We start from the raw sequence: 16,525 nt of genomic DNA, 5'->3' as shown, positions 1-16,525 counted from the left end.
TGGCACTTACTGTACTAATCAGCCAGTTTCTATAAAAAGTTTCTGTTTCCATAGGCAAGAATCTGACAAACTAGTGAGATTCCATCCAACTCTGCGAATGGTTCAAAAGCTGCAGCCAAATACTGCAGGACACAGGATGAGACTTTCTATTTGGTACATATGAAACAACGAGGTTTCAGTGTGTCTGTAACTGCTTTGTGGAAATTATAACAGCAGCCAACAATATTATCAATTAGTTCTAAAACTAGTATTTTCTTGTAAGATTATTAAACAACTTTAAATCATGAATAAGCCAGAAATTGGGAGAGGTTGGATGAAGTTTCTGACTTGTTTTTTTATTTCTTAACATCCAAAAATGTTGATCAAGCCAAGTTTTAATCTGGAACCTGTTTATCTAGGATCTGGGGCACTTGCCTACACGACAGTCCATCTTACCTGGTGCAAGTTACCAGCTGTACTGTTATATATACAGTGGTTTCAAAGTAGTTTCTCTGCCTTTAGGGCGGGATCCTTTATCATCCCTCTCCTTAACCAAAACCTCACAAACAGTTGCTTTCCTTCTTGGTCAGACATCAAGGAAATGGATGGTCTAAGCAGGAGATAGCAAGACCAAAGCAAAGATCTTACAGGACTTCTCTGCCCCCCTTCTGTGAGAATTTCCTAGGGCACTTTACGGTATTCCCCTCTGGCTATGCATCAACTCCAGAAGCCATCCTTTTCCAAATAGCCAGTCCTAGGCATGGTATTTTGGGAGAGTTTATCTGCCAGTGTTTTCTAATGCTTCTGTAATTCAACACAGATATTGACAAAATGGGGAGAAAAACAAGCTAGTTTCTGATTCTCTGCTATAGTAGGAGTCTGGAAAACCTTGACAGCAAATTTGATTCCAGAGAATAATTGCACTCCTTGTTTTGAAAACAAGTGGGTCTCTGCAAAGAGATCTTGAAGATTAATGTCTTCAAGAAATCCAGAAACTTAACACTGCATTTTCCAGAAGGCTATCTATGAATAGAAATTTTGTACTTGCTTACTGTTTTTCTTTAAAAGTATACAAAAAAAGTTTACAGTCTAGAACTGCCTGTAGAATATCAATGTGAGAACAATCTCAGATTTGTACTATCATCAAGGAATCTGCCAATCATCATCATCTGCCAATACCAATAAAGTAGACAGTGCCAAGACACAGTCTTAAGCACCAACCCATGATCAGCCATATTGTTTAAGCAGTTTGTGTCCTCCTTATCATAGCTTTGTGCAGGACACACAGATAACATGCCCCAGATTCAGTCCAGGCACAATTCAGGAGGCAGCATGGGTTAGGGTTTGTGTCCTCTAGGCAGCATGCCTGAGAATCATAGAATCATAGAATCATTTAGGTTGGAAAAGACCTTTAAGATCATCGAGTCCAACCGTTAACCTAACACTGCCAGGTCCAACCACTAAACCGTGTCCCCAAGCACCACATCTACACGGCTTTTAAATACCTCCAGGGATGGTGACCCAACCACTTCCCTGGGCAGCCTGTTCCAATGATTTGCAACCTTTTTGGTGAAGAAGGTTTTCCCAATATCCAATCTAAACCTCCCCTGGCACAACTTGAGGCCATTTCCTCTTGTCCTATCACTTGGTACTTGGGAGAAGAGACCAACACCCACCTGGCTACAACCTCATTTCAGGTAGCTGCAGGGAGCAATAAAGGTCTCCCCTCAGCCTCCTCTTCTCCAGGCTAAACAACCCCAGTTCCCGCAGCTGCTCCTCATAAAACTTGTGCTCCAGACCCTTCACCAGCTCCGTTGCCCTTCTCTGGACGTGCTCCAGCACCTCAATGTCTTTCTTGTAGTGAGAGGCCCAAAAGTGAACACAGCACTCGAGGTGGGGCCTCACCAGTGCCAAGTACAGGGGGATGATCACTTCCCTAGTCCTGCTGGCCACATCATATCTGCTACAAGCCAGGATGCTGTTGGTCTTCTTGGCCACCTGGACACATTGCTGGCTCATATTCAGCCGGCTGTTGACCAACACCACCAGGTCCTTTTCCGCAGGGCGGCTTTCCAGCCACTCTTCCCCAAGCCTGTAACGTTGCATGGCGTTGTTGTGACCCAAGTGCAGGACCCAGCACTGAGCCTTGTTGAATCTCAAATTCTGCTTTAGCTTTGAGAAAACACTTTTTTGGGAAGGTTGTAAGCTAGCCGTGCATATGCAGGCTGTCAAGGTCAGAGAACAGGCCTGAGCCATTTTATTAATCACTGTCGGTGTCGCACAGAGTCCTTCATGACAATAAGGACCATATTAAATTTCCTGTCATAGGTATCTTTCAGTCTGACTCCCCTCACTCGGCTAGCATGGTATATTGTTAAGAATAAAATCTGGTCCTTGGGGTTGTTGTACTCCACCATTGGCTTTAAATTACAAATATTTTTAGATGTCTTACTCTAATTTCTTTCCTAATGTGTTATTTTTTTCTTGTTTGTTTTAAAGAGGTTTCTGCTTTAGCTTTGAGAACTTATTAGTCTAAAATTTAGCCATAGTGTGGGTGGCAACAAACAGTTAAAGCTAAGAAAATGTACTGTAAAATACATAGGTAGCTGACATGCCCAACTTGATCCTGACTATCTGGGATAATTATCACTTGGGAAAATATAGATATGCTTAATACCTGTCTTGAGTTTGCTTTAAGTAGACTGTTTATGATCAGATTTCAGGGTTTGTTTTACACCTAGTGGTTATTAGTCATTTAACTTGCATTTGAGTATTCCCTCTGGTTGTTTGTGATGAGATTACAGAGGAATACTGTATTTTAGGAAAGGCATACAAAGTTACTTCTCAAAATTGAGAAAAACTAGAAAAGAAAGTGATTGAAGTGAAGGACCGAGTGGAAAATCTTTCCTTTTTCTCTCTTCACCAGAAAATTGAAGCATCTGACTAGAGCTTCTAGCCTACTTATACAGACAGAGACCTGCCTGCGGTTCTCAGGGTCCTCAAGTGTTTTCCTGGATTTAGGGGTAACGCAGGAAACAACGTGAACTTTGCCCATTACCCTGCTCTTTGTTCTTATTTTGATCCTAATAAGGGTGATTATTATGCCATTGTTCACATGTGATTGGGATGAGCACAGTTAATTCTTTTATTTAATTTGTAGGGTTTTTTCCCCACCTGGTTGCATATTCTCTTTGCAGAGAATATTTTTAAGATTAATATCTTATAAGGCACCTTGGGAACTCTGTTTTTAGTGCATTATCTATTCATTGACTTATATCATCTTATAAATTACTTTTATTTAATGTCATTTTTAAAGTATTGTTGTACATATTTAACTGGATGTGTGTGTGATTGTGTTTGTTTGTTTGTTTATACGTACACATAACTTCAAGTAATTTCTGTTTCCTGTTAAGAGAAAAAGTTGTAGGATTTACTCTGAAGTTCATCTTATATTTCTGTTACTTCAGAATGGAACCAAACCTGACACAGCTCCCTGGTTTTCTGGGAATAATCCATTTCTGGCACTGTCAAAAGGCAGTCTGGGTAGAAGTATAGCTTTGCTGGTGAGGATACCAAGCATCCACCAAGAATAAATAGTGAGTGAAGGTTTGGATGGCCCAAAAGGGTTCAGAGTGCCAATGAAGGAGGTGCTTGTGACCACTGCAGATTTATTATGAGGCACTATAAGCTACTCAGAACTCTCCTAGTATTGATTTCTCAAAGCTTTTTTGTTGAGAGGAATTAAAAAAAAAAAAAAAAAAAAAAAAGCCACTGTTGTGTGATGGCTTTCTCCATATAGTGTTTGCTAGTTGGGAGCATAACAAAGATGCCTTCTCTGCTGCTTTTAGAAAGTGGGGGGGGGCAGGAAAACCCAAACCTTTAATTAAAGCAAATATTTCTAGAACTCTAATGGAAAAAAAAATGTTTTGTGAATGATCTTTCAATATTAGCCATTTGTACTAGTATTTGGTATGTCCACACAAATCTAAATCTCAGTCTCAATCCCTTTTTCCTTACTTGAATTCTCTTTCCTATGTTTCTCAGTTGGTCAAAAGAACATGGCTCAATGAAGTCTACCTCATTGTTGGCAGGTGTACACAGCAAAGATTTATTTTGTGATACAGATGCCTTTAAACACCAAGTTTTTCTAATGCATAGAAAAATGCATGGTTAACTGCACAGTGAAATTACAGCAAATTTGTTTGCATGCCAAACTTTTTAAGCACATCAATTTCTTTAATAAGGGTAATTATTGTAATCCATTGCACTTAAATAGAATTATACATCTTGGAAACTGACACATGAAGCACCTCAAAGGCACATTAGACTCAGGAAATGGGAACTTTCTCAGTGTAAGTTTTATGAGAAAACAGAATATTTCTGTTTTCACTACTACGACATAAGACCTTTCCTAAAATGTTAGTATCACTTAAAAGCAATGCCATAATTATTATTTCCTATTAGTAAATATGACAGGAACCCACTGATTTTCTGGATATCGTTCTTGAAAAATGGATCACTGGAATAGGTTGCTCTGCAAGCAGTAAAAAACATTACTTCCCCTATCAGTCTGTGTTGTGCAAATGAAGTCCCATATGAAATAACAGAGATTCAGTAATGACTTATACTACAGTCTTTCCCCAAAGGGGTATTCATAAGATCTCTTTCCAGGAATCTGTTTTCAAAACAGTTGTAGAAACTAAATAGCTCTAGTTTTCTACTCTTGTGTCAAATTTGAACTGATTTTAAAAAATATTGAAAAGAGAGACCTGACAGAAAACACAGTCACATTAATCATATTTCCTTGGTGAACTTGGGTTGAAAATAGAATTACTGGATAAGGGGCTCTAATTTTTTGATTCTTAGAAGAATTTTGCAGAAGATAAAGCTGAAGATACGAGCTCTTCTGAACACTGTTCTTCCTAGATCTCTCTAGTATTTCTCATATGCAAGGTAGTGTTGAAACTAAGAATTAGTTTCTGTGAATCAATCCCTAAAGGTGCTAGTTTGAAAGAAAATAAAGCATATAATGTTACTATATATATGTGTGTGTATATATATGTATTTATATATGTAAGTTACTATAGTGCTAAAAAGCCCCAGAAATAGGGATCTACTTTTTTTTCCTTCCCTGCATTCCTCCTTACTCACTTCCCACCCCACTCCTGCCTTAGTGTTAAATGTACCAATGTCAGGCAGTGTGCACCAACATAGAACAACAAAGAGAGGTCAAACGGAATAAGAAAGAAACTTTCAGGTTACCACTGTGTTGCAGTCTTTTGTTATTGTCTGTCCAGGCAAGGCTGCTAAGTCTCTCTCTCAGCTTTGTTTTGTGCCTCTCCATGTCTTGATCGAAACTCTCCTGCATATTTTCCCCTTATACCTAACTTCCTTCAGAAGCACACCCAATATTTTTTTTTTTCATTTGATGGCAGAGGTCCATTTCTTCTATAAACTAGTTCTTATGTTTTCCTCCGTGTTGTGGCTTAACTTCAAGCATTTTGTGCCTTCATGCACATGCAGCTGTCAATTAAAGAGCAAAGCACTTTAAGGGTACCTCTCAAATACCTTCAGTAGTTGGATTGTTGTTCCAAATATGATGCCTCATCCCATTTCCCCTTGAGTCAGTGGGAAGAGACCATTTGCTTTCAAGGGCCCTGCATTAAATCCATAGATAAGTTTTGTGTGACAGAACATGTATTCTAAAAACTTCATAAAGAAGTAATAAACCCTTCATTTGTTTGAAATAGATTCAGGCCATTATAGGTAAGGGGAAAGGATTATGGTTATACCCACTAAAATTTACTCTAGAGCCATTTACTGAGTGGTAAAGCTCTAGGAATAGCCTTTGCATGTTTTTGAAAATCTGTTTAAAAAGTAGAAATATTCTTTGTTAGTCTTTACTCACTGGTGATTTAACATCACACTTCTGATTGGGGACTTTTCAGTGAGACGCACTGTACTGAACAGAATAATAAAGGTTTAAATTCTGTGCAAGAACTTCACTGAAATAGAAACATTCCCTCTGTAGTCTCGGGCCCACATGTACTCCAGAGTTTCCAGGTCTGGATGTTTGGCCAGACACTACCAGTTAGATGTCAGGGCAAAATTTGGGTAGGTACTGCTGTCCTCACTGTAGATTGTCATTTCTGTGCAAAGGAAAGATCCCTCAGCCTGGGCCACTGGGAGATCAGGTCCCCTGGGGCATGGTGTGAAATGCTGCAGCGGATAATTTAGATGCAGCCACGGAGAGAGTGTAGAAACAGTCTGTAAATGAGTAAAGAAAGGTACATCAGAATTAAATTCCATTTGTCAGTAATGATGATCTATGTCACATAGCAACGAAGCATTGTATGAAGTACATGTGTAACACATGTATTTGTTGCTGAAGAGAGGGAGCAAAAAACCTGCGGCTGTTCATTACTGTGTAATTTCATCAAAATCATAGGATGACTGAGCTAAATCAGATTACTGAAAACATCCTTGAAATGTTTGAATGTTAGAAACCAAAGCTAGATTTCAGACTGAGATCCTTTTCTGGTCAGTATTGAATCAAGTATCTGTTTCCCAGAGGAATGCAGATTATTTGCGTGTATATATGTGAGACGAAGAGGGACACACCATTGATTGCAGAACTTAAATTTCCCAAGGAAAAAATGTATATACGATATACTGATGTATTAATTCTTTGATATGCTTTGCTGGTAATGTATTTTAAGATGATCAGTAAATAGGAACTTGTTATTTAAAACAAAATTTTGATGAGTCAAGTATGTTTACGGGAGACCAAACAGGAACCTAGAATTAAAGTTGCTCCTTTTTACCTCTCAAAAACCAAACCCTACCTGTGTGAATTAGCTGCTTTTACCCCCCAGTCTCCCAAAACCTCCCATCTGAAACCTGTCCTTTTCTGTCTTCCCCTTTTTACTCTTCTTTGTCTGCGCTGTTTATCCATCCACTGGCTGACAGTGTCTTTACATCCAAAATGCAAAGCAGACAGATGGGCGCCTCAGGAAAGAACATGACCAAGAGCACCAGCATCGGCGGGGACATGTACACACTGGAGAAGAATGATGGCAGCCAGTCGGACACGGCAGTGGGCACTGTTGGCGGTGGCAGCAAAAAGAGACGCTCCAGCATCGGTGCAAAGATGGTCGCCATCGTGGGTCTCTCGCGAAAAAGCCGTAGCACATCACAACTCAGCCAAACTGGTAGGAACCGGATTTTTTTTTCCCCTCTCAAATTATCATGTAGATGTACATACTATATATGTATTACTGTTTAATCACTTGGATATCCTGTTGAAATTGCCTAATCAACAATATTCTATGGAATGAAGAAAATGGTCACACATCCTTTTTCCTCTGGACATTTACTAAAACCTTTATTTTTTTTTAGCAAAGATCCTTTTCAGGTTGGACTGAGGCTTTTTTTTTTCTGCTTGCTGGAACCTGCTTAATACACTAATTCCTTGCTTCTCAGGAGCCAACATGAGCTGCTGTACCTCTGTCTGGGGGGAATCCTTACTGCGAGTTTGTGAAGGGTTGCTGAAATGTTGCAAAACTCCTTTGCTTTTGTCACAAATGCTGTTTGCATATTTCAGTATGTTTGGTTTTTTTCACATTTGAACATACAATCTTATTTTGAAATGACACAATTTTCCTGAACAAAATGATGTTATAACTTATTACTTTAATACAACTGTTTTATTGCTTTTTAATTAATTTCGTTTCAGCCAACAAGTGTATTCACCATCAGTAGAAATTTTCCTCATTTCTGTTCATCTCAGTTAAAATTTGATACTGAAATTTTCTACCTAGGAAAAATGGAGAGTTTTTCTGCTTTGATACCTAAAGGATTTAAAATCTCATGCATTTTTGTTCCTATTCCTCCTATTATTTCAGGGAAAATCCATATAATGCACTCTGAAAAGCTCTCATTGTCAATTAAGGAAGTTCTATAGGACAAGTGTATATTACATGGGAAGAGATTACTTGTATTTAAATGACATTTATACAAAAAAAGTGTTTAAGCAATTTACATAGTTATATATTTATTTATATATTTCAAGGTAAGATATATTGTATGTATGTACAGTATTTAAGCAAAACTGTTGTAACATCGTATGGTTCAACATAAGTTTGTAGTGTGCAGCCATGTGTGGTCCCATCTGAAGGTCTCCATTGTGCTAACCGCCATTCAAACATCGATTAGAAATATTTCAGTTCTCTGGAAAGTTTGCAGTTTATGATGTCATGAAGCCAAAGTGTTAAGAGTTTTAACGTACATGTAAATGGAGCAAAATGATGATTTGCAATGTCAGAAATTATGGTAAATTTTGTAAGTAAACTTTGGTAGGAGAAGGACTTAAAGTGCCTGGAAAGAGTAGAAGTAAAAAAGAGGGGAAAAGATTAAGCAAGAGGGGGAACAGTGCAGAAGAAGGAGGAATACAGAAAGACAGCAGGGAGCTTGAGTGTGCGTCTTGCTGAATGCAATATGAGGCAGGAGGGAATGAAGAAGAAGAGGGGAAAGAACGTATATAGTGAAAGCTCTGAATAGCATGCAGACACTGATGACTCCATCAGTAGGTAAATCTTTGCAGCAGTCTCATGTTTTACCAACTCACTTGTGGGTTATGAAAAGGGCAGTTTAATAAGAATTTCTGTTTTCTCTGAGTTCAAATGAATGTGAGGCAAAAGATGAAGTCATCTTTATACAGGTCTGCGAAGTGTCTGGTTGGGCAAGAAAAAAACTTAGCCACTTGCTTATCTAGAAATCTAAATTTTGCTTGTGTGATAGTAGATAGGTATGTAATTGTACTGACGTATTTGAATATCAAGTCAAATACGATGCACTACATTACTAGTTCTGATCTAATCTGGTCTCTCTTACTGTAAGAGATATTAAATGAAGGATGTCATCTCTTTGTATGCTGTTCAAGTATGTCTCAGCACTAGAGAGAATCTGTACTGTGTGGCTTGCCTAGATTTGATTTAAATACCACGCTGCCTTAGTTATTTGGGACTTTTAATCTGAAGCTTTTCTGTCTGTTATATCCAATCAGTTGCCCAACAACTGAATAGATGCTCAAGTCAGATACAAATGTGAAATGTAACTCTTTCAAAAGTATGCAAGGTCTCTTGACCCACTGACTGTGAATGGAGAGTTCTGAAAACTCTTGAATAAGGATCTGTATTTCAGCACTGCTAGAGGAGCAGCAGAAAGCAGGGGAGCCTGCACGGCTCTGGCCAGCAGCCCTTCTCCCTCTGCTGCTCCCCGGGAGAGGTCTGTGCTCAGCACTGGTCTGTGCCTGGCCGTGACAAAAGCAGCCAGTGCACCTCCTGCTGCCTTCTTCTGAAAAGGCCACTTGTGTATCGGTTCGATATGGGCTGTTTTGTAGAGCTGTCACTGCACGCCAGCTCCTGCTGCCCTATTTGAGAGTGCTCCTGAGGGGCCTTGTCTGGTGGCCACAGGTGGCTGCACCTAACAGGACAGGCATGTGCATCACTTAAATAGTTGGGTCATGCGAGCGTGCTGGTCATACGGTGAGCAAGCCTGTGGCCACATGTCAGCCCTGGACAAAGTATGTGTACGGTGCTGGGTCTCCAGTGGTACAAGGTAATGGCCTGTTGGGTGGGTGAGGTTACATCATGAAGTGTTTTGCATATCTTAAGCATCCATCAGCACATCTTAAAGAAAACATTGGACACCTGTGTTACACATGAACACCAGAGGTTTAAAACTTGCAGTTAATGCATTTAATGAATTTATAAATTTCCCTGGTTTGTCTCATCATGTTCCTGTTTTCAGATGGTGTGTGCCTGCACAAGGAGTTGTGTATTGGTACAAGCATTGATACATGGGCTGGGAATCAAACACTGATGTGCTGTAGACATCCTGTAAGTAAAGTCTTCTGGAACTGAGAGGCAGGGAATACTCAGCTGGCAAGGCACTTGTACTGCCTAGAAATTGGTCAAAGTATAAAGGGTTCTTACAGAGTTTCTGAAGAAATGATGTCATTCAATTGATCAGCTAAGTATGTCTTTACATACCAGGCTTGAAAGAGCATACTGATATCATGAGATAACAATACTACTTTTATAGAAAATTGTGATCGTATTTATAGCAACTAGGCTTTTATAAACCATGTGTTCATATGGAAGTCAGTGAAGAAATGCCCATCAGTATCTCTGAAACTTTTTTCAAGTGTTTTGTAAAGCGTAATTGTATTTCAGTGGTTTTCTTCATTCATATTTTATAACTAAATCCATGCCAGAAATTTTTTTGAAAGTAGGTCATCATAACTGCTTTCAGGACTGTGAATCAGGCTCACAATAAATGCCTTAAAAGGTCTGTTTTTACCGTCTTTTCAAATTAATTTTATGTTATTTCTTGTTATTTGGCATAGTATTAAGAGATTGACACTCAAAATACATACAACAAAGTATTTTTTATTCTGGTCTCTAATTCTTTTAGTGTATTCAGGTAGGAACAGTTTGTGGTTTTGTGGATAAAGGATATATTGATTTGTTGTTCCAGGTGGGAGAAAAAGGAGTAATTGTTGTTGTTGTTGTTATTAATAATTATAATAAACTAACAATGGTATTTTGATTTCATTCAGCTATGGCTAGTGTATATTCTGTGTTTGAAGGCCTCCAGAGAGAGAACTGAATACATCTGAAATATGACAAAAACCTGAATACACAATGCTCTTTTCTCATCAGACATAAACAGTCTTAAATGCCTAGAAAATTGCTAATCTGGTAACTGCTGACCAAGCCCATCAAGGGTAATTTATGAGAGTAGAATAATAATTCAAGAAGTTGAAAAGATCTGACCTCATTTACATAGGCACGAGGAACTGATCATTTCAGATTGTCATAGCAAAAGAATCCAAGTGTGTTGTAATATCCATTACATGAAAACATCTTAAGTGATGCTCTGTGGATCCCGATTGTTATGGGAAAAGAGCGAGCAGAAAAAATGTCAGTGTTAAGACCATGGGAATACAGAAAACATTAATAAAAACAGAGAAGACTCATTCTCTGGTTACCGTTTGGGCTTAAAGGAGAGTTGCATTTTATTTTTTTAAAAAGTTCATGTTCCTTTTAGCAATATGTATCACTTCTGTGATATTTCTTTCCTATTACTTGATTTAATGAAAATTTTAAGTGTGAGAATATACAGGATCAGTATTTTGTGAATGGATTTTATTTCAAAGCAATTTAAACAACCAACCAACCAACCAACCAACCAAAGAGCCTGGAAATTCCTGCAATTTCTTTAATCTTGGAATCAAGTTAATGGTTAGATGACACAAAAATAATTTTAGTTAAGGTAACTTTTACTTACAATAAGACTTTAGTAAAAGACAAGATACTATAGAGTAGAGTGGCAAGGCAAATAAGAATTTATTTTAGTTCTGGTTCCTGTACCTTTTCAGTGCTACAAAAAATAGCTAAATAAATATTCCCTACACTTGAGTCAAGCAATCATTCCTAGAAGCTAACATTTGGTGGGTTAGAAAGTGTTTATATGGTAATCTTCAGGTCCTGATTCCACAGGCATTCTTCCTAGTGGAAAAGCTGGCTTTCTTTACAGAGGGAAATAAAATACAAAATGCAAATCCCAAGCAGCACCTTAACAGTGTTTGCTTAGCTATTCATATATGGAATGCAATCTTTTTCCTGCAGGACAGCCCTGAAGGAACTGATGATCAGGCTTGCATAAAGGTGCAGACTGTAACTCTTAGTTACATTTCACTAATGAGTGAAGTCTTTGCCCTCCTCTGATGACGTGATCTTAGAGCTCCCTGTTAACTTACATGCACTGTCTCTGGCAGGTGGATACCTAAGTGTCTTGGCTTCCCTTATTTAGCTGACATTTCTCCTTTAGCTGCGAAAATATTTTGTCTTTTCTTTAGTTAGCCAAGACCTACTGTGTTTGTAGACTGGCCATATCCAAAAGCCTACTCAGTTTAATTTATGTTTTCAAGACTTTTTTTAGAATCTGGACCACACCATGGACCATACATACTAAAACATTTCCTCTGTGTACATACATTCAGTCACATGTAAGAATCCAGTGCGTTCTCAGAGTCTGAGTCCCATGAAGTCTTTGGGTATATGATCACAGTAGATGACATGTCTTAAAACAGATGACAAAAAGCATGTAATGACATGAGACTGACCAGTGCGGTAAGGCCTGCAGAGAGGTGTATCCATGTGTTTGAATAGAAATAAAGCTGTGTGTGTCTCTCTAGAGCATTACTACAAGGTACAGTGCTCTGGAGGGCCCTGCAGACGTAAACCTAGCAGATGATGCTGGGGGTCAACTGATGCTGCCTGAATCTCAGTTTCTCTGTGGTGACATGTTGCTTCATGAGAGCTAATTACTAATAGGAGAATTCTCCCAAGATAAAAGTTGTAGGAAATCATTGGAAAACCATGCAAGGTCAACCAAGACATAGACAAGTATTAAAATCTATTAAGATCTCATTAGAACAAAAAAAGCTGCTTTTTTTTTTTTTTTTTTTTTTTAATGACCAAGATATAGGTTGTCCCTCATTTAGCAGGAAGGCAAACTTTGGCAAGATGCCCCATGAAGTTACAAGGCTGTAAAAGTAGAATTTTGGGACAGTGTGTCATGGTGTTCTGAGGTCAGATAATATTCTTTATTATTTTGGTGGGGTTAAGCTATGGCATTGCATTCTTGAATTTATATTTCTCTGTAGAAAAAAACACAAAAATCAGTTGATTCAGTGCAAATGAAAAGATGATCGCCCTTGAGAGAATTAAATAACATTCATCAAAAAGAGGCACTTCTGTTTTAACAAATTCTGGAGAGGTCCAAAGGGTAACCCCAGTGAAATAAGGTTAAAGTATTTTGAAATTTTGATATTTTATGTCTACACCTTTTCTTAGAAGAAATGTAAGAAAAGTAGGTCTCTCAGAGCAAAGAGTTTGAGTGGGATTTTATTTTCTCTGTGTGCTAAAAGGCAAATTTTGTATTCTGTATGGTTTATAGGGTGTCTAAAGTCCAGTATTCATTAGTAGAAGAGTCTCAGTAATGTCTGTCATGAACCAACCATGTAGCTTGTAGAGCAATTTCCTCAATTACTGGAATAACTAAAGGGTATCTGCTGGGAACACTGGTCTTGGCCTTGTATGGAATTTCACATTTCTCAATTCAAAGTTTGGATTCATATTAAAACCAGTCTTCTGCCACACATAGAGTACATATGTTTCCTATTAAAAAGAAGATGATTAATCACTTCCAACAGTCATAACTAAAGGAGAAACTACATTGATTTCCTTTCATTGTCTAAAATGAGGTAGAATATGGTAAGCAAACAACTTACTGAACTAAAAGTGTATTTGTTTTCATAATATACAATGTTATTTTCTATCCCTAGAATTAATTTATGTGGCCAAAATGGCAACTGAAATTATCATTCACTACTTTTAATCTGGTCATGTATTTTAACTTTTTTAAAAAATCATATATATAAATCAGGTGATTTGAAGCAAGCTATTTGTCTGGGGTTTTATTTCCTCTCCTATTCCAGACATAGATTGCTAATGTTAATAAATTGCTTGAATGTGTAGTATTATACTTGTATCAGTATTCTTGATGTATAATCTGATTTAGTTTCAAAATAAATCCATATTACATTGATAGAAATATAGGATTAGCAGTTGACAAGAGATTAAGGCCAATTTGTCCTACTCATTAATTAAGAATCGTGACCTGAATCCTTTACCAAGGAGAAAGTACTATTGTAACAAATACATTACCAAGAGCATTAATCAGCTTTTCCCAAATAAACTCTAGAGAGTATGCTAATAAATAAATAGACTCTAGTTGCAAACTAAAAAGGCTGACCACACAGGCTTTTAGATATATTTTCTAAGGTGATGATAGATTTTTGTTTTTAAATTCTTTTCTCCCACATGTAGGAAAAGACTAGGAAAGAAGATAAAGCAGTACAAAAATTATGCAACTCTCCTCCATGGATTTTCTGTAGAGGACGTAGGTATATGTTTGAGTGCTCATATTTTCATAAAGCTTCTGTGAGAGATGAGAGTAGTGAAAAGAAATATATAGCTGGGGTGTCAGAACTGAACTCCAGGCAGTGCTAGCTGTGATCTTATAGAAGTCCTCTGGAAGACACTTCTCGCACACAAAGTGTGGGAGGCACTTTATGCCATATATAAGCAGAAATTCCAGGCAGATGAGAAGGAAGTCCTGTGATGAGACTAGGAAATAAGAATAAAAGGCTTAATTCTGGGACAAAATGTGCAGAACCTGTACACCATCTGGGCAATACTGCCCCAGTAACGAATCACTCATTGAACTTCCTCTCTGTAATACGTAGTTGCCAAGTCAGTGAGATACACACCTGTGAGATATCCAGCTGCTGTGGTAGAAGTAAAACTAAATCCCCTGGTTTTAGGCATTTATAAGAACAAAAACCTCTACAAATATTTCTAAAAATGATTTTCTGTGTTGCCAAACTTCTCCTTAAAAAGCAACTTACTTATATTACCACTTGATCTCATTAATAAGGGAAAAAAAGGAAAAAGCTATAAGTGAGATCAGAACATTTAGCTTGACCTTCCACAAGATTTTTTTTTCTTTCCATAATTAGAGGTAAAAATAGAGAAAGAAATGTAGGGTGATCTTTCTTGGTAAGAATACTGCTAAGCTATCTTTTCTTATTCAGAGCAGAATTCTCCTAAGATCCCTGCTAAAAAAAATGTATACATCTCATCAAAAAACTTTAAAGCTGTTTATTTTTGTTTTCAGAATAAATAAGATTTGTTCTTTGTGCTATTACATAAGGAAAACCCATCAAAGTCCTTCCTGAATTAATTCAATCTGGATATCACTGCTTTTTTAGGCTGTGTGAGAGCTATTCAACAGAATAATTTAGGCTTTCCTTAAGAAAGTTTCAGTTTGAAAACTGCTTTTGGGATTTTATAGAATCATAGAATCATTTTTTTTTTTTTTAAAAGACCTTTAAAATCATCAAGTCCAGCCATTAATCTAGCACTGCCAAGTCCAACCAATTTTAAATTCCTCCAGGGATGGTGACTCAACCACTTCCCTGGGCAGCCTCTTCCAGTGCTTGACAACACTTTTGGTGAAGACCTTTTTTTTTAATATCTAATCTAAACCTCCCCTGGTGCAACTCCAGGCCATTTCCTCTTGTCCTATCACTTGGTACTTGGGAGAAGAGACCAACCCCCACCTGGCTACAACCTCATTTCAGGTAGCTGCAGGGAGCAATAAAGGTCTCCCCTCAGCCTCCTCTTCTCCAGGCTAAACAACCCCAGTTCCCGCAGCTGCTCCTCATAAAACTTGTGCTCCAGACCCTTCACCAGCTCCGTTGCCCTTCTCTGGACGTGCTCCAGCACCTCAATGTCCTTCTTGTAGTGAGGGGCCCAAAAGTGAACACAGCACTCGAGGTGGGGCCTCACCAGTGCCAACTACAGGGGGACGATCACTTCCCTAGTCCTGCTGGCCACATCATATCTGCTACAAGCCAGGATGCTGTTGGCCTTCTTGGCCACCTGGACACATTGCTGGCTCATATTCAGCCGGCTGTTGACCAACACCACCAGGTCCTTTTCCGCGGGGCAGCTTTCCAGCCACTCTTCCCCAAGCCTGTAACGTTGCATGGCGTTGTTGTGACCCAAGTGCAGGACCCAGCACTGAGCCTTTAAAATTTCCTTCTTGAAGAATCCTTCCAGCCTTCCTGGACTCCTGTGCCCTTCAGGACTGCCTCCCAAGGGATTCTGCCAACCAAGCTCCTAAACAGGCCAAAGTCTGCTCTCTGGAAGTCCGAGATAGCAGTTCTGCTGACCCCCCCCCCCTACTTCTTTGAGGATTGAAAGCTCTATCATTTCATGATTGCTTATAATCCCTTAGTTAACATACGATATTATATAGGTGAATTTCTTGTTGGATATTCTGTGAAAGAGGGCTCTGACTTCATCCTACTGAAACTTGAGAGTGAAAAGAACTTTATAGGGCAATTTCATACTTTTACTCTGGCAATTACTCAGTTTTCAGTTTGCCTGAAATGTCTAGGATACTTATGTGTAGTTACAGTTCTCTGTATCTATGTAGTTTATACTTTAGGGAAGAAAATTCAGTTTAATTTTTTCCAGTTGGAATAATTTTTCTAGTATTGTCAAATTTTTACATAGCTACCTCAATGACTACTGTTTGTATTGTTCCAGAAGGAGAACACTCATCTACACATTGCTCTATGAACCACCTTCACTAAATAACAATGTGCCGTGAAGGGAGTTTTAGTTAGATCTCCAAAGGCCAGCAGGAAATGGTGGTTGTACTCTTGGACAGTTATCAGAAGCATTGTTTTAGCACCAAAAATAAATAAATACGACATTTATATTTACAGGTTCATTAGGACTGCATCTTTTTTTAAAATTAAAATTTCATAATAATACAGGATTTCCTTCTATGTAATAAAATAGAATGCAATATTGAAGGTGCTTTAGCAAGACTTATCTCAATA

General features: G+C 38.3%; 1 protein-coding gene across 36 annotated transcripts in view; it reads left to right on the top strand.

The window, feature by feature from the left end:
* The window catches only part of RIMS2 (regulating synaptic membrane exocytosis 2), a 503,290-nt gene that overhangs the window by 436,095 nt on the left and 50,670 nt on the right, over positions 1 to 16,525 (top strand). For 29 of the 36 annotated variants that reach the window (XM_075743530.1, XM_075743545.1, XM_075743546.1 and 26 more), the window contains one exon: positions 6,949 to 7,190. The exons of 6 other annotated variants lie outside the window; for them this stretch is intronic. In XM_075743530.1, coding sequence (XP_075599645.1) covers positions 6,949 to 7,190 — 242 coding nt within the window. The remainder of the gene's footprint in view (positions 1 to 6,948; positions 7,191 to 16,525) is intronic. One more of the 36 variants, XM_075743512.1, reaches the window with a different exon arrangement.

The sequence above is a fragment of the Balearica regulorum genome, chromosome 2, assembly GCF_011004875.1.
Source record: "Balearica regulorum gibbericeps isolate bBalReg1 chromosome 2, bBalReg1.pri, whole genome shotgun sequence".
Classification (NCBI taxonomy): Eukaryota; Metazoa; Chordata; class Aves; order Gruiformes; family Gruidae; genus Balearica; species Balearica regulorum.
This window is presented reverse-complemented; position numbering and strand designations above follow the sequence as displayed.